The following is a 22273-nucleotide window of genomic DNA, read 5'->3' on the forward strand; positions in this document are numbered from 1 at the left end:
AGACCAAGAGTGAGGTCTTCAAGCGGTTTCAGGAGTTCAGAGCTCTTGTGGAGACTCAGACAGATCGAAAGATCAAGTCCTTGAGGTCGGACAATGGAGGAGAGTACACCCTTGGAGAGTTTGTTGACTATTGTGCGGAGGCAGGCATTAGGAGGGAGTTCACTGTTCCTTACAACCCCCAGCAGAACGGGGTTGCGGAGAGAAAGAACAGATCCATCATAGGGGCTGCCAAAGCCATGTTACATGATCAGGGGTTGCCATTGTTCTTGTGGGCAGAGGCCTGCAACACAGCTGTTTACTTACAGAACAGGAGTCTGCATCGTGCCTTGGGGCACATGACTCCGGAGGAGGCTTTCTCTGGGAAGAAGCCTGATATTGGTCATCTTCATATCTTTGGATGCATTACATACTCCTATATACCCAAGGAGAAGAGGACCAAACTAGAGCCCACCGCAGAAAAGGGTATCTTTGTGGGCTATAGTGAGACCTCAAAGGCCTTTCGGATTTACATCCCTGCACAGAGGAGAGTTGTTGTCAGACGGGATGTGAAGTTCAAGGAGGACAGAGCCTTTAGGAGGTCACGGGAGTTAGAGTATCTGGATCAGCCAGACCCTCAGCAGCAGTTGAGTCAGTCGCAGGGATCCAGTGGGCAGGGATCAGAAGGATCAGGAGGTACATCTATGAGGATGTCAGGTCCGTCAGTGAGCAGTGGCTCATCGAGCCAGAGGGGTGGTGCTCCGGGCAGCATGCAGAGCAGTTCACAGAGCAGTTCACTAGGGAGTCCACTGATGGACAGTTCACACGGTACCTCAGCTTCTACAGGTTCAGGTGCAGGCAGGAGGACAGTAGACAGACAGTCAGGAGTTCAGGCTACTGATGATGATGAGGAGGAGTTTCATTCTCTGGTGGGAGAAGTGCGCTCTGGGAAGAGGAAGCCCAAGTGGCTTCAGGACACCTTGAGAGATGCCACATCTGTTGCTGAGCCGAAGAGGCCGGTCAGAGAGAGTAGACCACCTGAGAGGTTTTGTAGCTATATGGCGATGGTTACCAGCATCCTTGACTCTGAGCCTTCTAGCTATGAGGAGGCAGCTAGCCAGCAGGTCTGGAGAGAGGCCATGCAGGAGGAGTATTCTTCTATCATGAAGAATGATGTTTGGGAGGTGGTGCCGAGGCCTGAGGGCAAATCCGTGGTTACTTCCAGATGGCTTTACAAGGTAAAGCATGCTGCAGATGGCAGCATTGAGAAATTCAAAGCGAGGTTTGTGGCTAGAGGGTTCCCCCAGGTAGAGGGAGTTGATTATGAGGAGACCTTCGCTCCCGTGGCTCGATATACTTCGATCCGCTCCATTATATCGATAGCAGCAGAGATGGGTTGGAAGATCCACCAGATGGATGTGAAGACCGCATTTCTCAATGGCTTCATACAGGAGGAGGTGTACATTGAGCAGCCACAGGGCTTTGAGGTGCATGGGAAGGAGTCCCATGTGTGCAGATTGAAGAAGGACCTTTATGGCCTGAAACAAGCTCCCAGAGCTTGGTACTCCAGGATAGATGCATACTTGCAGGGGATGGGTTTCACAAAGAGTGAGGCAGATCCGAACCTTTACTTTATTGTGATTGGTGAGGAGCCTCTCATTCTGGTGCTGTATGTGGATGACTTGATCATTACAGGTGCAGAGAGACTCATAGAGCACTGCAAGAGAGATCTTGCGGCGGAGTTTGAGATGAAGGACATCGGCTTGATGCATTACTTTTTGGGTTTGGAGGTGTGGCAGGAGGAGGGGCATTTCTTTCTGGGGCAAGGGAAGTATATTGTGGACATCCTTAGCAGATTCCACATGGAGGATTGTAGACCCATGTCAACACCGATGATCACCAACTGGAAGAAGCTTCATGCTTCGGATTCCGAGTTGGTGGATCCCACATTGTACAGGCAGTTGATTGGTTCCTTGATGTATTTGGTCAACACTAGACCAGATATCTGTTTTGCAGTCAACACGATGAGTCAGTTTATGTGTGAGCCTAGGAAGGTTCACTGGGTGGCTGCAAAACACATTTTGCGGTACTTGCAGGGGACAGTGGATTATGGTCTGGACTACAGGCAGGGAGATGGAGTGAGATTGGCAGGATACACTGATTCTGATTGGGCAGGTTGTGCTTCTGATAGGAAGAGCACTTAAGGGTGTTGTTTTGGGTTGGGTTCAGCAGTAGTGTCATGGTTCAGCCGGAAGCAGCAGTCAGTAGCACTGAGTTCAGCGGAAGCAGAGTATATGGCAGCCAGTCTAGCTAGTTGTGAGGCTATCTGGCTTCGCAAGATGTTGTTTGGCTTATTTGGTCAGTCGTTGAGACCTTCAGTGATTTACTGTGATAATCAGAGTTGCATTAAACTCACGGAGAATCCAGTATTTCATGACAGGTCAAAGCATATCGGGATCAGATATCATTTCATCAGAGACTATGTTCAAAAGGGAGCTATGAAGCTTGAGTATATTTCCACTGATGAGCAGGTTGCAGATATCCTTACCAAAGCCTTACCACGGGCAAGCATGTCTACTTCAGAGACAAGATGGGTGTGGTGAGGAACACCTTCCTCGGTAAGAGGGAGTGTTGAAATTTGGTACCGGAGGACAGGTGGTTCCCTTAGGCTTTGATCTTTGGCCTAGGGAAAAGTGTCCAAAAGAATTTAATTTTTCTCCTAAAGTGACTTTATAATTTTATAAAGTTAAATCTAATTTAAAAAAAACTTTAAGTGATAAAGTTACTAAGTCTAATTTTAAAGTAAATGAAAAATTAGAAAGGAAAAGTGACTTTGGAAATAAATGACTAAGTGGGGTGAATTAAAAAATAGAAAGTGAGATTTAAATGAGCATTTAATCTCAACCATTGATCTAAATCTATTTCAGCCATTGGATTTAGAGATCACCCAAAAGTCACTTGGAGTTATATTAAAGGAGGAAAAGGTCATTCATTCTTTCAGGAGCAGATTGGGAGAAGGAGAGCAAGAGAGATTTCTGAGCAGGGAGGAGGAGACAGCAGCTTGGCACACATTCCAAGGCAGCAGTTGAGCAGATTTGTACAGCTGATTCAGCACATAGTGAAAGGCAGATTTTGGCACAAAAATCGAGGAGCAGTTTGCTGATTTTTCTGCACACAAAACGGAGGCCGTACAGCATTTATTGCTGTCCTGTTTGCTGTAATTTCCAGATTGTTGTGAGGCACGGGAAAGGAGATAAGTTGTAAATTTGCTTGCTGATTTCTTGTTGAATAATTCTCACTGTAAAAAGGCAATTTTCAGAAATAAAGAAGAGCTCTCAAACTGGTTTTCCCCAAGAGTTGTAGGGGGTTTTTCCAGGGTCAAGTTGACCAAAAATATCAGTGTTTTATTGTGTTTTAATGGCTGTTTTTGATTGCTGATTTTTTAATTCTGCAATTTCCAGCATTCTGAAAAATTTCCAGAATTTGTGTTTTCAGCAATATTTATTTTTTTCAGTCTGTTAAATGTATGGTTATGGGAATGGGCATTTAACTACATGGGAGAAATAAGGAGAAACTGAAAACCGGGGTGGGAAAACAGAAATTTCTACACTTTTCCTCCTTTTCCTCCTTTAATATAACTCCAAGTGACTTTTGGGTGATCCAAGTGACTTTTGGGTGATCTCTAAATCCAATGGCTGAAATAGATTTAGATCAATGGTTGAGATTAAATGCTCATTTAAATCTCACTTTCTATTTTTTAATTCACCCCACTTTAATAAAGACCCACTTAGTCATTTATTTCCAAAGTCACTTTTCCTTTCTAATTTTCATTGACTTTATAAAAGTTACTTTAAAATTAGACTTAATAACTTTATCACTTAAAGTCACTTTTAAATTAGATTTAACTTTATAAAATTATAAAGTCACTTTAGGAGAAAAATTAAATTCTTTTGGACACTTTTCCCTAGGCCAAAGATCAAAGCCTTAGGGAACCACCTGTCCTCCGGTACCAAATTTCAACATATATATGTATATATATATATATATATATATTGCTCTGCTTATGAACCTTACTCTTGCCCTATGCGATATGCAATAGCTCTACTCCTTCGATAGAGTATTCCTTTGGCACTGTTGCTCCGATAGCTGTGATTGTTGCGTCCCATGGATATATGGCTCCCGATAAGCTCCCGATAGCTGTGTGCTCCTCTTCATTGGCATATGTATCTAACATATACATATATATGGCTCCTCTGGTGGTGCTTCGTGCTCTGTTAGCTCCTCTCATCTCCATCTGCTCCTCTGGTGGCTCTTCGTGCTCTTTTAGCTCCTCTCATCTCCATCTGCTCCTGTTTGCTCCTCTTCTTTGGCATATATATGGCATATATATATGCTCTGTTTTGCTTGCTTTGTTTGCTCCTATAGCTCCGCTAACTCTGTCTGCTCCATTGCTCCTCTTCTTTGGCATATATGTATGGTCTATAAATATGGCTCCGATAGCTCTGTTTTGGCATATATTACAAGCAGCATTCCTCTTTCTCTGATATGGCTCTCCGATGACTCCGATGGCTCTATTTGCTTTGTTTCCGCATATATATATATATATATATATATATATATATGGCTCCTCCTGCAGCTCCTCTTAGTCCAATGTGGCTCCTCTGGCTTGGCAGTGTCTTTCAAAGACCTCCTTGCATATACGAATGCCTCTCTTGCTCTGATATCCTGTAATATGCTTTGATATGCCTCCTTAGGTAGCTCCTCTTTGCTTATGGCTTGGCTATCCTGATGGCCTTGCTCCTGTCTCTTCATGAATCTGCTCTGCATCCCCTTGGCTTCATGTCATCCTCTAGTATCCAGAATATTGCCATATTGACATCAATGACAACCTAGATCAACAATCTCCCCCTTTGTTATTGATGGCAATATTCTTCTTCTCTCCCCCTTTGACATCAATGGCAAAGGAGTGCTCTGGGACTCCCCCTATCAAACTACTTCTGTTCTTCATGAATGGTAGATCTTCACGGGTCTGTGACTCCCCCTGTCATAGTGCTCTTCTTCTTTTTACTCAAGATAGAGGAATTGATATTTTATCATCAATTTGCACATTATTCCCTCTTCATGTCTCAGAACTGCTTTATCATGGCTTCAACAATGCTTAAGGATGCTCTACTTTAATGCTTTCATTTAGATTGCAAACGGCCATACACCAAGTGTCCAAGTCCAAGCTTTCATGCTTCAATCCATATTGATGTCTCCATAGGCAGAATTGAGAGACCTTCATAGTCCGAATCAAGAGAAAATGCCCTTGAGATTGTCTTTCTTGCTATCTTTCTTCAGATCTGAGTTCCTTTGTGTCTCTGTGCTTCTTCTTAAGTTACTGCCATCTAGTATTCAATCATCATTGCATTTGGACAAAAATGTGAGGGGTTGTGCCTTACTGTTGCTATATTTCTTAAGTGATCTGTATCAGCTTAAGTTATGCTTGACTGCACAACATTCTCCTTCCTATGAGCCATCTTTTCCTTGTGTTCTTGTACATATCTCTGCAGATTCAGATATCCAATCTGTGACTGTCTTTTAAATACAATTGTTGATCTACATCTTTTTGCAATGCTTCAGTTTGTTATATGCTGCCAGCTGCTCTTACTTCAGACTCCATTCCAGATGTATCTGTTTGTTTGAAGACTGCCTCTATCAGTGTCCAGAATTTATCTGTTCTCACATTTAATTCCTGAGTTAATACATAAACTTCTATGATAACAGCACCATGGTTGTTTGCCCTATTTCTTTAACAACAGTCCAAAGAATGGTTATAGGATCATATGCTTCAATGGAGTGCTCCTGAGACATGATCTTCATCAAAGAATGACTGTTAATATAGTTCAGCAAGGATTTCATAAGGACCCGTTCACTAATAGCTTCAGCGATAATGATCAAGAATTACAGGCTCCCCCTAACTGTATGCATCGTCTCCTTTTGGCAGAGTCTTCTTATAAAATGCTTAGATTCTCAAAATTTAGGCCAATGACATATGCTGTTGGCTGGAGAGCTCAAGGGACTCTCGGATTGTATTTCCTTCCTTCTCCATACTTGTGTAACTTTCTTCTTTTGCATAGTTCTAGCTTGTGTAAGAGCCCATGTTAAGTTACAATCACGTGCCATATGACCAATGTTATGACACTTGAAGCATTCTACATTGTTCATGAATAAGAATTCATGATTTCTTCCTGCAAAATTGTTTCTTAGAGGTTGTCGGAGACTATAGCATCTATCTCTATGAGATGGTTGGAGACCATAACATCTATCTTTATGATATGCTTTACAATCTTTTGCCATGTGACCAAAGTTTGAACAAGAATAACAATAACCAAAAAATGAACTTTGGTACCTGGGAGATGGAGGTTCCCTTGATGTACTTCTAAAGCCTTTCTACCTTGAGATCCTTTGAAGATAACCATTGCCTCTCGCATCTTTGTCATCATCTATATTTCTTCTTGGAGCTGATTCTCTTCTATTGTAGCCTTGATTTTTCTCCTTGAATTTGCTAGAACTGGGAGCATCACCATTTCTTTCTGGCTTCTTCACTTCTCTTTTGTTTAAAGCATTTTCATTCTTGTTTGAGGGTTCACCAGAATACCCGAGTCCTGATTTATCAGATGGACATTTGTGATAGCTGAGCATGTCATCCAAGGCTTGAGAGCTCTTCAAGATTTTGTTCATCCCTTCAACCTTTTTTCCGGGGAGGACAATCTCTTCTTCCAATCTTTCACACTCATTATTCTTCTTTGCAAGTTGTTCCTCAGTTTCTTCCTTGCTACGAGTAGCTTCAGCTGCAACTATTTTAAGGGAGATGATATCTGACTTCATTTTGAAGATTTCTTCCTTCTTTGCTTGACTGCTCTCCATTTCCTTCTCAGCTCCTTGTGCCTGTTTCCTGGCTTCTTGTAATTGAGATTTGAGAGAGGAGACCTCTATTTTGTATTGACCAATCTCTTTTTCAAGTTTGTTCAAGCTCTTTTGCCTTTGTTCAAGTTGACTTGACAAGGTATCTTCCTGCTTCTTTGCTTTATTCAGTTGATTTGTCATGGATATGACTTCTTCATGATGCTTTTTTCTACTTTGATGAAATTCCTTCTTAAGCTTGGCAAGCTCTTCATCCCTTTCTTGTACTTGAAGCTTGATGAGGTCAACTTTCTTCCTTGTTTGATCTTGGTCACCATCTAGAGCTATCTTCTTAAGTGCCTCATTTTCCTTTTTCAAATTGTTAATCTCTTCCATGGCAGTCATAAGTTGAGCGAGGAGTTCTTCCACAAAATCTTTTTCATTCTCTTCTTCTTCTAGGTCTGCTTTAGCCTTGATGTCATCATTCTCATGTTTAGCTTCTATGATGGGTTCTGGATTTCCTTCTAGATTTCCATCATCTTCTTGACTGATGGTCAATGCTCCTTTTGAGTGAAGATCATGAAGTTTGTCCCATATACCCTTTGTTGATGAACATTTTCCGAGATTGTTCTTTACAGAATTAGGGAGCCCATTCAAGATTGCCTTTACTGCTTTTGCATTGTACTCCTTGGATTCTTCATCCATCCTGCTATCAGCAATCACTGATTTCCAGATTTTAATGCCTTGAGTCTATAAGAAATTCCTCATTCTTGCTTCCTATATATTAAAGTTCCCATTGAGCCTTGGAGCCTCCTCAAATTGATTGTCTTCTATTTTAGTAGTAGAGGGAGACACATCCTTAGGAGGATTGGAGACTTTCTTCCTTGACTTCGCCATTTGTGTTCTAAGGTTCAACCTTCAAGCTATTAGGGTTTGAATGAAGGTACCTGCTCTGATACCAATTGTTGGAAATACTGAGAGGGGGGGTGAATCAGTATTTCTTTTTTCCCACTACTTTTTTACCAGTTAATACATATATATTCAGAACACAAGATGAACAGTAAGAATAAATGCTTTTATTAATATAAACTGTGCAGTAAAATATATACAATATATAGATGGTCACAATCAGTTGCCAGGCTCCAACTTGGACTTTGGTGAGGCTCCAACCTCCAGAACACCAACTCTATTTTGCTAAGACACCAATCTTGGACTTAGGAGCACCAACTCCCAAGGACTTCAATCCTTCCTGCTTCTGAGGCATCAACCCCAAGGACTCCTATCCTTCTTGCTTTTGAGGCACCAGCCCCAAGGACTCCTATCCTTCTTGCTTCTGAGGCACCAACCCCAAGGACTCCAATCCTTCTTACTTGTCAAGATTCATTTGATAGTAATGATCTGCTCTCAGAACTCTTCTCTGCAGAGTTCTGTCTATTTACAGCTTCACTGTAGTCTCCAAACTACAGTGTCAATGACAACCAGTCTTCTCTTGAAGTAGTCTTCCCAATTCTTCATACTGCCCACACAAGAGTGTCCAGTACCCTTCATGACTTCTGATAATGTCTTCAGTCTATTGTTAGCTGAACTAAGCTCTACATAAAGAACAACTTCTTGTTCAAGCTTATGTTCTCTGCTGGCTACTTTTCCCCTTCGACTGTCTCTGCCCTGTTGGCCCTTCGGCCCTCTTTCTGTTCTGTTGGATCCTCTCGCTGCCTCTGTCTCCTCCAGCTTATTTTCCACAGCATTCACCGCTGCTGCTTCTGCTATCTCACACTCTGGTTCTTCACCATACCAACAACTCCACAATCCTCTGTTTTTACCGTTTTATGCATTCCCGTGCCTCTGTCCATTCGTTTCCTCTTACTCGTCTCTTGCACTTCCTCAACGCTCGCTGTCATTTCCTCTGTGCTCGCTTGCTTCTTCAGCTTCCCGTTTTTCAGTTTCCTCTGTCTATTCATGCTCACTGGACACGTTGAATCAATGGCAAGAACTGAGTCATACGCAGAGGACACATATATCAAAATTGTAACACTCCTGTTTTTCTCATGATCGCAGGCATACACAGGGGCCGCTTCATTTAACGGACAACCACATCCTATCGCAATCATAATTGCCATGATTCAGCCTCCTGAACTATCGAGACCGTTCCTAAATGTATTTTTGCCTCTAAACCCAGTGCACGGCAAATATCAAATACACAGGGAATCAGAGAAGAAACACGAGCGAAGCGCTAAGGGCGGACTTCAATTTCAATTCACCTAAGTCTATAAGGTATCGGATCCGCATACATTATCGCAGTCGGCGCTTCCAAAGGTTCTCCTATAAGTCGAGCCTAAAACATTGTCGCTGACCGATGACCGATACACCACTGCTCCGATGAACCGGATGCGATATGATATTAAGCAACAGTTGATATTCTCGTCGGGTCCGCAACAGTTCATCGCAATCGGGGATTGCCTTTGGCGAAGGTTCGATGTGATATCGCTATCGGCGCTCGGGAGAGTGTAATTCCTTTGTGTATTGTTGCGATGGGCGGATGCGATAAAACATTCAACCATAACACAATCCCGCATCAGGTCCGCGTACATTATCGCAATCGAAGGTTTCGGGGGTGACACTTAATAGAACCCACCGATATGATTTCTCCAATATTATATACTGCTCCACCTCCGATAGTGTTTATTGCATGCAAATATATATTGTTCCATTGTTTTTTACTTTGATTATATATAGATATATATTGCTCTGCTTATGAACCTTACTCTTGCCCTATGCGATATGCGATAGCTCTACTCCTCCGATAAAGTATTCCTTTGGCACTGTTGCTCCAATAGATGTGATTGCTGCGTCCCATGGATATATGGCTCCCGATAGCTGTGTGCTCCTCTTCATTGGCATATGTATCTGACATATACATATATATGGCTCCTCTAGTGGTGCTTCATGCTGTGTTAGCTCCTCTCGTCTCCATCTGCTCCTCTGGTGGCTCTTCGTGCTCTGTTAGCTCCTCTCGTCTCCATCTGCTCTTGTTTGCTCCTCTTCTTTCGCATATATATGGCATATATATATGCTCTATTCTGCTTGCTCTGTTTACTCCTGTAGCTCCGCTAACTCTGTCTACTCCCTTGCTCCTCTTCTTTGGCATATATGTATGGTCTATAAATATGGCTCTGATAGCTCTGTTTTGGCATATATTACAAGCAGCATTCCTCTTGCTCTGATATGCCTCTCAATGACTCCAATGGCTCTATTTGCTTTGTTTCCGCATATATATGATATATATATATATATATGGCTCCTCCTGCAGCTCCTCTTAGTCCATTGTGGCTCCTCTGGCTTGGTAGTGTCTTTCAAAGACCTCCTTGCATATACGAATGCCTCTCTTGCTCTGATATCCTGTAATATGCTTTGATATGCCTCCTTAGGTAGCTCCTCTTTGCTTATGGCTTGGCTATCCTGATGGCCTTGCTCCTGTCTTTTCATGAATCTGCTCTGCATCCCCTTGGCTTCATGTCATCCTCTAGTATCCAGAATATTGCCATATTGACATCAGTGACAACCTAGATCAACATATACAACTGTTTTGCCAACTTTCTTGACAAAAAAGTTGCATCATCAAGATCATAATGTTTGAAATTGAGTTTCAGAAGATGCTCAGTTAGTTTTTCATACTAGGCTCGCAGTGCTTGTTTGAGGCCATACAAGGACTTCACAAGTTTGCATACTTTATGTTCATGTCCTTTCACAACAAATCCTTCAGGCTGGGACATAAAAACATTCTCTTTTAGATCTACATTCAAGAAGGCAGTTTTTACATCCATTTGATGGACTTTCCAACCGTTTTGAGCTATTAGGGCAAAGAGTGTCCGGATGGTAGCCCATTTTGCTGTGGGGGCACCTCATAATCAACCCCTTCCTTCTATGCAAAACCTTTTGCCACAAGCCTAGCTTTGTGCTTGTCAAGTGAGCCATCAACTTTATACTTGGAGTAGCATGATCTGGATTATCCATAGTATCATGTTCAATCTGTCGACGTTTCAAACCCCAAAGGGGGTCCATCATCAGGACTAATTTTTAGAATATGATTGATAGTTCAAGTGAGCCATCAGCTTTATACTTGTTCTTGTAGACCCACTTGCAGCCAGTTGGTTTGGTTCCTAATGGAGGATCAACCAGCTTCCAAGTGCCATTTTTTATGAGGGCATCATACTCATTTTGCATCGCTTCTTTCCATTCATCATGAGAAGCAGCTTCTTTGAAGCAAGTTGGTTGAAAATCTGTAGACAAGTTCAATTCACAATCATAAGGAACATCCATATCAACAGGTGAATTAGAGTCATCTACATCACCTCCATTTTGCCGGTTTGAATTTCTAGTTCCTGTCTTTCCAACCTCATCAGGATGAACACTTTCAAGTGTCTTTGCCAACCACTTTGGGGGACCATTCTCAGATGGTCCAGGCTGCTCCGCTGATTGAGTTGGCACTGAATCAAGGTTGAGTCTCCCAATTCTGTCAATCACATCACTTAAAGCATCATCCGTTGTTGGAGTTTCATGCAGGGGAGAGTGTTCTTCAGAAGAAGATTCCACATGTTGATCTAGTATAGGAATCCCCCCTTCAAGATGTGGAATCTGATTATCAAATTCTTGAAATGATTTTGCTTTTGCGAATCTATCCAAGCGATCAAGTTGTCGCTCAACAACATTGTCAGTTTTGGATGATTCAAGAAAAATTACATCTCTAAATACAACAAACTTTTTATTTACTTCATCATAGAGACGATATGCTTTGGAGGTGTTTGAATACCCCAGGAAGATACATTTACAACTTCTAGCACCAAGTTTGTTTCTATGTACCTTTGGTATCAAGGCATAACAGGTGGAACCAAAGACCCTGAGATGCTTTACCGAAGGAACATGTCCATACCACATTTCATATGGAGTCTTGTTTCTAATAGCATTAGATGGACATCTATTCTTTATATATGTAGCACATAGAACAGCATCAGCCCAAAACATTATCTTTACATTTTTGAAGAAGAGCATGGATCATACCATATTTAAGATTGTCCTATTCATTCTTTCAGCTACACCATTCTGTTGGGGATTATAAGGCACAGTTGTTTGATGTTTGATCCCATGTTGGCGAAGATAGTTTTCAAATTCATTTGATGTGTATTCTTTTTCATTATCAGTGCGAATAGACCCAATATGAGATTGTGCATCATTTTCAATCCATTTATGAAAGTTCTTGAATGTTTGAAAAGCATCAGATTTGTTCTTCAATAAATAAACCCAACACATTCTGGTGTAGTCATCAATAAATGTCATCATATATTTGTTTTCAATTGCAGAAGGAAGAGGCATTGGACCACATAAATTTGAATGAATGAGTTCAAGTTTTCTATGTGCTCTTGAATGTGAATCATGAAAAGACTGTTTGTTATGCTTTCCTAGAATGCAAGCATCACATTGCTTAAGTTTCCTAGGAATTGTAGGCAAACCAGCAACACCATTTTTCTTCAACAAGCGGAGGCTGTCATAGTTCAAATGTCCAAATCTACCATGCCATAATAAACTTGATGGAAGTGTACCTTCTTCATAATGAGAATTGTATGAGAAATGTTGTGCACGAGCAGAGGTTCCTTGCAGCTTGAGAAGCCTTTCTTCTTCTATTCCCCTCATGACAAGTGAGTGGTCAAATGCTTTTCTTACCTCAAGCTTGCCACCAAACATATGAATGGAGTGACTTTGCTGGCGGATGTGGACCAAGGACAGCAAGTTTCTCTTGAGCTGTGAGAGATATAGAACATGATGCAGAAGAAAGTCTGGAAGACCAGGCAGTTTAAGCCTGATTGTGCCAAGCCCTGATGGCTTGATTTTTGATTGGTCTGCAAAGTATACTGCTCCATCAACATTATCAGTAAATTCTTCAAAAAAATATTTTCTATGAGTCATGTGGCAGGTTGCTCCTGAATCATCATTTTTCCAAGAAGCAAGTGAAGATTTAAATAAATCTTCATTTACTCCAATATTACATTGTGCCACAACATAGTGAGCAAATTCAGGTGCTTTACCTTTGTCTGTATCATCAGTTTTACCTTTCTGTTGGTTTCTTTGCTGCTCAATTTTGTCCCATGGTAACTTGCATGTAGAGGCATCATGTGATCCATTTCTTTTGCAGCGTATGCAATGCAAATCTTCCTTTTCTCCTTGAGAGTGTCTGCCCCCCTACCTCTGAAATATCTTCCTCTTCCTCTTCGACCACCTCTTCCTCTGGAAGAATCTTGAGCAGGATTCTTTTCTTTATGAGCAAGGCACACAGCCTCTTCAAAAGATTCAGGGGCTGTCTTCTTTCCAAAAGCTTTCTCTCTTTTAGCAAACTTTTTCACAAGAGAGTCAAAGGTGATATCTTTGAGATTTCCATTTGCTTGCAATGACTCAAGATAATTGGAGTAAGTAGGATAAAGTGCCTTGAGAAAAACGATAAGAGGAATATCCAATTCAACCTTAGTAGATATGATATCATGCATTATAGACTTTACTTCAGATGCAAAAGCAAGAGGATCATTATTTTGCAGTTCAAGAGTGAAGATTTTAATCATGAGTTGAACAACTTCAAGTGCAGAATGTGAGTCATAGAGTTCTTTCAGCTTTTGTAAGGCTTCAAAAGCAGTTGAAAATGGCGAAATATGGCGACTCACCTCTTCATTTACAGATGTTGCGATTAATGCATAAGCTTTGTTGTTCTTGTTTTCCCAAATGACGAGCTCTTTGTCTGAGGTAGGTTGTTTTGGCTCTTTGTCTCCATCTCCAACACACACTCCTTTCCACAACTCATTGAAAATGAGCGTGTGTTTTATCATCCGGGACCACTCAGGATAGTTCTCTTTACCAGTGAGAACTATTCCCACAATGGATATGATTGAATGCATACTATAACAAAAAAACTTTTGTTGCAAAACTTTTACTCTTAATCGGAAAAAATATAGTTCTGATGTGACTGGACAGCAAACTCAAATTGACAGCAAATGTCAATACCCAAGAGATATATATCGGCCTTTTTTTGGTAATATGCACTATTCAAAATATATATCGGTTTCTTTTTACATTGATCACCCAATGCAACCCTTCAAAAAATTTTAAAATTACAAAGGCAAAAAGACAATGTATTAATGAACACTGCAACGTTTCCTAGCACTCCATTATCAAAGCGGTATTCCATCAAACTTTGTGGTCTCATTACATGCAATAATCAATCCTTCAACATTTCCTGGTAAGAGGAATTTGCTCAATTGACAATCAGTGGATACTTGTTCATCAAAACACTCTCATGCCGCTGAACAACACCCATGACAGTCACTGTACTGCCTTCCTTGATGTGTCTGGAGTGAAACGTAAACAATCAAACCATCTGAAGGAGCAAGCTATGGCTCAAACTGATTCAGATTTTTGAGACTGAAACTTATCAATAATATATACATCAAATAATGTCATTACTTCAGACGCCTCTAATAGCCATAGACCACATAGAAATTAACTGGAAGACGTAACATTATATGAAGCCCTTCAAAAATTTTAACACACAGCTGAATATCGAAATCAATTATTACGGATTGATTGTTGAAAGCACAATGGCAATGTTCTCATCGGGCTCCCCGAATAGAAGCGAATGCAACATACCCTCGTAGATCTTCAGAGGCTTTGATTCACGCACCAGCAGCTTTGATTCACACACCAGAGGCTTTGATTCACGCACCAGCAGCTTTGATTCACGCACCAGCAGGTTTCACGCAGTAAACTTGGTCATGGAGACGATTCATGCACTCAACGCAGCAGCGTGGAATGAGCAACGGTTCAGCAGTCCATCCTGACACATGGCAGAGATGGCCTTCAGTCCGCTCAGAATACAATTATGCAGTGGGCGCAGAATAATTATGCAGCAATATAATTATGCAGTGGGCGCAGAATGGGTCAGAATCACTTATGGCAGACAGAGCGCACAAGGGCAGTGGACAGAGAGCGCAGTAGGCAGAAGGGAGTTACAACTATTTTGGGAGTTGGCTCTGATACCATGTCAGGCCAGGCAGTAACTCCTCAAAGCAAAATTGATTCGTATATCATATTCCTTTAGGTTGGTCTTTATTATATACATGAGGGAGAGACTGTTCACTTCATCTCCCGATGACTGTTCATATTACTTATTATTTATTTACATTATATTCACCCAATCCTGATGATTAGGTGTCAACAGCCTTCATGCAACATTGTTCTATCTCTGCAAAAATACACTCACTGTGAGTAGAAATAGAACTGCACAAGCATCTCAACATGCATATGGGATCAATTTGGCAAAGAAAAATGATTATTATGTTTCAGCAGAAGCCTTCTCTAAACACATTAAGTCCAGTGATTTTGGATCAGGTTACAAGAGCTGTTGTAATGCCTAAATTTCAAGCAACTCGGTTTCCTTGTTTTGACAATAAGAATTGTTTTGCATAATGCAAAGCAATAAGTCACCTACCTATGATATTCACGGTTCATTCTGATGGATTACTACATCTTTGAAAAATAAATCATCCCTAAGACCCATTTAACCCATCTAGGATATGGTAGAGCTGTCATCGGAAGTCTGCAAGGGTCTAGTAAGAGTAATTTCTTTGGCTCGTGATTGCAATAAAAATGCAACTGCGAGCTTTATTACTGAAGATCGTGGTAGAGTTGTTAATGTTTAGAAACTGACGCCATATGTCAGAGTAATGTTATATTTAAGATAAAGATATCTATTCCAGGTTTTAAGAAGCTTATGATGACAGAGACAGGAAATGTGTTCCATGTGATATTTTCATCACAATTGTGTTAGGGATAAATGGCCAGATATGGCCTTATACAGATTAGCCTATGAACAATATTCGGCCAGGTCTACATCAATTTTAGCCAAGCAGCATAATATATGATTGCAGAACTTCAATAGTTATGTGATTCTTTATGTTGATAAGCATATGGTGAACATATCACTGATTTGGATGACCTGACAAATGTTAAAAAATGTAACTAGTGTCGGTCGTCATAATTATATTTGAGTCATTATGTAATGTATTTGTCAAAAAGAAAAGAAAAATTATTATTTAAGCATGGGTTTCATGCTTTATCATTTTTATTTCTAGGTCAAGCCTCCATTGAAGGCTTCTAGGATTGAGTCATAAGTATATGTCATTGTCATCATGGTCTAGACCCTTATTGGGCATTGTGTATCAAAGAAACAAAATTATTTTTATGAAATTGAGTCATCTTATCCTCATCCATCAAGTCGGCTTGCCTACCATTCATGTCGACCTCAAGAACAGATTGAAACAACTATAAATACCCTTGCATTCGACCTATTGAGGAGGAGATTCACCAACGCAATTCGATCTGCAGCTACAAGAAGAGATGAAGTGCGGAATACTTGAAATAAGGATAGAAATCCAAGCGAAAGAAATTAGAAGTCTAGAAAAGATCTGAAGCTGCCATATTCTGCCACACGTGTAAGGTAGACTGCGATTTTTTTTGCAAGGCCGAAAAAGAACAGACTTTTTTGCAAGACCAAAGATATAGATTGCAGAGAGAGTTCATCTTTGTTTTGGAGAGTTGGGTTATGGTGATGTGACTACATGGAGGCTGGCTTGATGGATGGAGGGCAGTCTTTGTCTAAAGGTCCTAGTTGTTTCAAATTGATTTGAATCTACTAGTGAAGAGTTTGACTGAATTTTCCCCTTCATAGGTGTTTTGCCCTGGCTTGGAGCCTATCGTTGGTGTCTCTATTGTTTGCATTGTGATCTTCTTGTTTGGCATTTGTCTTGATGATGTAACAAACATAATAATGATGATGAACTAATGTAATAAGAATCACGAGCACTTGTCAAAGTATAAGAGAAATCATTAATAAAACTCTTAACATGCACTGCCCTAGATTTCTCAACATGGAATCAAAGCTAAGGACATCAATGATCAGTATGAGGGCAGTTAGAAGGTCACAAGGGCTTCAAGACAAGGAAGAGAAGCTAGTTCTCTAGGACCGAGCTCCTAGAAGGAAAATCTGAATGAAGAATTAAACATTCTGGGCATATTTGTAAGACACATTCCCTATGGTTAGACTGTAGGTCTCAATTAGGATAGCAAAAGAATTTGAAGCACTGTTTGTGGGATCCGAAGTGCTAGGCTATAAGCCTAGACTAGGCTGAATCCTTTGGAAGAGAAAAGCAAAGATCTGTTCTGAAATCACCATCTGAGTTTTGGTGTCACCTCAGAAGGTCCGAAATTCAAGTTTTGGTGTCACCTCAGAAGGTCCGAAAATTCAAGTTTTGTGCATCATTACAGAGATGACTGAATCATATTTTTTGAGATGTCTTTTGTGGACTAATATCAGTCCCAATCTCCAGCAAAGACCCTTCTCAAGAAAGAAACTAAAGTTGAGTTGTTTAGAGGCCTTATAAGCCTAGCTGGAAGGTCTATTATGAAGCATCAGTCACGATAATCTGTCACCATAATCTTTGATAGTAGCAGAAGATCCCTGTGGAAAAAGACAAAGATCTGGGCATAAATACAAAGTTCTATGAAATCCAAAATTTTGAAAGAGACATTCAAGTCTAAGGTACAGTGGTACCATAGTAACCCAAAGATTGCAGCAAGGAGCATCACACTTACAGAAGAAGACCGAAGCTATGTTAATCTGCCTATCCAAAATTGCAAGTCTATCATCTGAAGTTATAGGTCTGTCATCTAAATTCGTCTATCTGAAGTTGCAGTAGAGTCATCCAAAGTCGCAGGTCTGTGTCTATTCAAATGAGTAGACGAAAATACAGTGACCCAAAGATGTAATTGAAGCTAATGTGATCCGAACTTATAGTCAGAATTGGAGTGATTCTAGGTTGCAATAATAGTTCAGTGATTTGAAGAAAATTACAGTGATCAGAAGTTGTGTGGCATGAAGTTACAGTCCAGTAGACTTGTAGAAGAAGAATTGCAGTGATATTTCAAAGGCTTGAAAATTGCAATAAGAAAGTGGCATATGGTTTATAAAAGCTAAGTTGAAAATCTACAACAGAACACCTTAAACAAAAGAAGCAGAAGTCAATCTTGTCTTGAAGGCAGAACTAAAGAAGGTACAACTTTATCCTTGAAAGGAAGTCACTTGCAAAGATAGGATGAGATGAGAAAGATATAAGGTACGTATGATTATTTCTGAAAGTTCTAATTAGGGTTTTTGAAATCCAGGGATTGTAACTTTTATAAAATTATTGGCATCTAAGCTCTTGTAAACCCTAATCCTACTCTCTAGCCTATTAGTCTCTAGGGTTTGTATGGGGAGAAATTGGAAACCCTAGCAAAGTGTAAAATTGAATTTGAAACCCTCCAGTTGATATCTTAAAAGATGACTTAAGGTTTGTTATCATACTCTTTTACTTTTATACTTTTGGTACTTGTCAAGTAAATGTCACAGGTACAGAAAGAAATACTGATATTTCAAGTGAAGAGGGAGCCCTTCAAGAGGAGGCCCTACAAGGTTTGTGAAAGAAGTAACTCAAGGTATGCATAAAGACTCATTGCAGGTCTTCATCATTTAAATAGGTTTGATCATTTTTAAATATTGTATATTATTAACTCTTCCATGTCTAGGGTTTGCTATAGAACCATTAAGATTCTATATTGTTAGGGTGATTAATCTCTAAATTTAATCTACCTTTATCTTACTATCTTTTGATGTTTGTTCATTTCGGTAAAACCCTAACCTTTAGGGTTCACTATGAAACCCTAGCCTACTTATGATTTGTTGATAAAGTCTAAAGCTTATGATGAAATCCTACTCTTGATGTTTAGGGTTTATTGATATAAAACCCTGGGTTTTTAGGTTTTGCTGTTAATATAATGAATCCTTAGATTTTTAGGGTTAGATGAATTAGGGTTTATGACAAAACCCTTGCAATAGTCAATATAAAATCCTAGAAATGAAATCCTAGGTATATGTGCTTTTGTATGTTTGAAACCTTAGCTTGGTCGAATTGTTGCATATCTAACATTGAAGTTTTGATGTTTGTGCCTAAGAAACCCTAGTAGAGCTTGATATAATTTTCTAGGGCATGATGATGAAATCCTAGATGTAAAATGCTTTCACTATAATTGAAATTCTAATTTGATTTAGTTGTTGACATCTAAGACTTTAGTCTTAAAGATGGAATCTAGGGTTTGTGACCAAAACCCTAGCATAGATGGATGCGAAAATCTAGGGTGTGAAAATCTAGCATAGAGAGTTGAAGCTTGATGGTACCTTAGTCGCAACAGGTTAGATACCTTTGTCAAGTATCTAATCTTTAGCATTGTGTATGCTATGACTCTTCGTAGAACATATCATTTTCAGTTCACACATGCACACACACACACACACATATATATTGAAGTCTAGTGGTACCTAGAATGGCTAAAGCTTGGAACACCCCTTAGTCCCAACAGGTTAGATACCTTGCTCAAGTATCTAATCTTTAGCATTGCGTATGCTATGACTCTTCGTAGAAAATGTCATTTTCAGTTCATCCTTATAGCATTGTGTATGCTATGACTCTTCGTAGAAAATGTCATTTTCAGTTCATCCTTGTACCCATATATATATATATAGAGAGAGAGAGAGAGACGAATACCTCCCTAGTTAAGAGGGAGTGTTAAGAAATGTAACTAGTGTCGGTCTTCATAATTGTATTTGAATCATGATGTAATGTATTTGTCAAATATATATATATATATATTATAGAAAGAAAATTATTATTAAAGCATGGTTTCATGCTTTATCAATTTTATTTCTAGATCAAGCCTCCATTGAAGGCTTCTAGGATTGAGTCATAAGTATATGTCATTGTCATCATGGTCTAGACCCTTATGGGCATTGTGTATCAAAGAAACAAAATTATTGTTATGAAATTGAGTCATCTTATCCTCATCCATCAAGTTGGCTTGCCTACCATTCATGTCGACCTCAAGAACAGATTGAAACAACTATAAATACCCTTGCACTCGACCTATTGAGGATGATATTCACCAATGCAATTCGATCTGTAGCTACAAAAAGAGATGAAATGCGCAATACTTGAAAGGAGAGAAATCCAAGCGCAGGAAATTAGAAATCTAGAAAAGATCTGAAGCTGCCATATTCTGCCACACGTGGGAGGTAGACTGAGATTTTTGTTGCAAGGCCGAAAAAGAACAGACTTTGTTGCAGGACTGAAAATATAGATTACAGAGATAGTTCATCTTTGTTTTGGAAAGCTGGGCTATGTTGATGTGACTACATGGAGGCTGGCTTGATGGATGGAGGGCAGTCTTTGTCTAAAGGTCCTGGTTGTCTCAAATTGATTTGAATCTACTAATGAGGAGTTTGATAGGGGTTTCCCCTTCATAGGGGTTTTGCCCTGGCTTGGAGCATATCTCTGGTGTCTCTATTGTTTGCATTGTATCTTCTTGTTTGGCATTTGTCTTGATGATGTAACGAATATAATAACGATGATGAACTAATGTAATAAAAATCATAAGCACTTGTCAAAGTATAAGAGAAATCATTAATAAAACTCTTAGTATGCACTGCCCTAGATTTCTCAACAACAAAAGCATGAGTCTCAATTGTAAAAATCGCTGCCAACAATTCAGCCATAGCTTGAAGAGAGTTGGTCTGGTCACACTCGTGATATATTAGTCTTGACGCTAATTCCAAGAGACACATTTGAGCTCCCAAGGTTTTACTGTCGTGAACCATATAAACTGCAACATAAATTGGAACTTGTATGTCTTGAAGATACTGATATTGTTTATATGCTCCCTGTATCTTTGAATCAGAGAAGATAATCCCAAAGGTTGAAGGCCATAACTGCTAAGACCTGGTACTTGTGGGGTTTGCTCATCTTTGTTGAGCTGCTACACTGGTCTGCAGTGTAAGCAGATGCCTTGTAATCTCTATGATAATACGCAGTCTGCCCAAGCTGTTTCCAGGTAGCACTGTACACTATTCCACTCTAAATGTAGGATCTTTGTCAGTGGACCTCCTAAGATACTGTTAGCTGAGAAGGCATGCTATATACCACATGCAAAAACATTGAAATCTGATTGTTATTAGATGCTGTGTTTATCTGTCTACTACATTTCTTCGGTGGTCAGAGATAGCTCTAGCTTATTTACCCTTAACTGAGCATTACTTGACTGTCACCAAAAGATTCAAAAAATCCCCCCGTTGATACGGAAACTTGTCGGAAAGATTTCGAGGGACCTTCTCGTGGTGGATGACGGGAGATGATCAGTAACAACTGCAAGGCAATACGTGATATTTTTGTTTCATTGCTTTACTTATCTATATCCCTTATAATTTTGTATTAACTGAGAGATGCCTTGAACACTCACTTGAATTACTGTGCATTTGGTCTTTAGCAGTTCCATTGAATGCTTTTTTACCAGTTATGTAAATTGATAAAAATGCTGATATTCCTTCTAAGAATCGTTCCATAAAGGTGGATTAATTGCGATAACGGCCACAGCGAAAAGGGATATTAATTAATCACACGTCTGTTTTCCAGTGTAAACAATTTTAAACCTATACGGCTCAAAATGAAATCTTCAAACTCAATACGAAAAAAGGGGTAGGGGTAGGATAGTACCGAGAGAGAGTGCTCCACTGCTGCGAGAGTTGACACCGAGGTGAGTTACGAGTTTGGCAGATGCAACTACATTGTGTAATGGAATAATTGACTCTAAGCATCGCCTCCGAGGACTTGCACTGTTATATTCGAAAAAAGCTCTGCGAGAAGATACAGGGGGTCTGGTGGTTGACGATGATGCTCTAAATGGGTTCGACGTAGAATAAAATGCAGACCTCGCAGACCTTGCAAATCCTCCATAACGAGCCGACATTGTGCGAGCTCGATGATGAGAGCGGTCAGAGATAATCTGCAAATGGCTCCAATGGTGATCAAAAACTGTATTTCTGTGTCAAAGCTGAGATGGTTTCGTACTAGGGTTATAATGGTTTTGTAGGACTTCAGTCATATAATGAGCTTGTCCTATAGGCTCCAAAACATTATGTTAAGAGGTTGGCATTTTCCATTGTGATATTTATTTTGTTATAGGAGATTGGTCTTTTGTTTAATTCAATATAAAACACTTTGTCTTGTTATTCCATAAACAAAGTAATAAATAAATTATTTTAACGTTTATAAGGTTAATGATAACTTATCGGACAGATTGTTTCTTCATTTGCTTGATGTATTCGGTTCTTTTTCTGTGAAGCTTCAAAATAAATGCTCCCAGCTTCTCGAAAAACCCCTCGCTAAATAGATTATCCCAAGAGCTAGCTGCCAGCGTATATGCATAACTTTCCTTGTTGTCTTTGAAGGCCTCA

General features: G+C 39.9%; 1 protein-coding gene across 4 annotated transcripts in view; it reads right to left on the reverse strand.

The window, feature by feature from the left end:
• LOC149152511 (uncharacterized) overlaps positions 1 to 21966 on the reverse strand; it is a 185178-nt gene extending 163212 nt beyond the window's left edge. For 2 of the 4 annotated variants that reach the window (XR_016262726.1, XM_089440241.1), the window contains exon 1: positions 21534 to 21966. Coding sequence is in view for 2 of the 4 variants with exons in the window: in XM_089440241.1 (XP_089296367.1) it covers positions 21534 to 21786 (253 nt within the window). In the remaining 2 variants the exon portion in view is untranslated. The remainder of the gene's footprint in view (positions 1 to 21533) is intronic. The other 2 variants (XR_016262725.1, XM_089440240.1) reach the window with 1 other exon arrangement.
• Between the last annotated feature and the right edge of the window lie 307 nt (positions 21967 to 22273).

The sequence above is a fragment of the Pinus tabuliformis genome, chromosome 9 (assembly GCF_031772625.1).
Source record: "Pinus tabuliformis cultivar Carrire ecotype Pingquan chromosome 9, CPIR1, whole genome shotgun sequence".
NCBI classification, from domain to species: Eukaryota; Viridiplantae; Streptophyta; class Pinopsida; order Pinales; family Pinaceae; genus Pinus; species Pinus tabuliformis.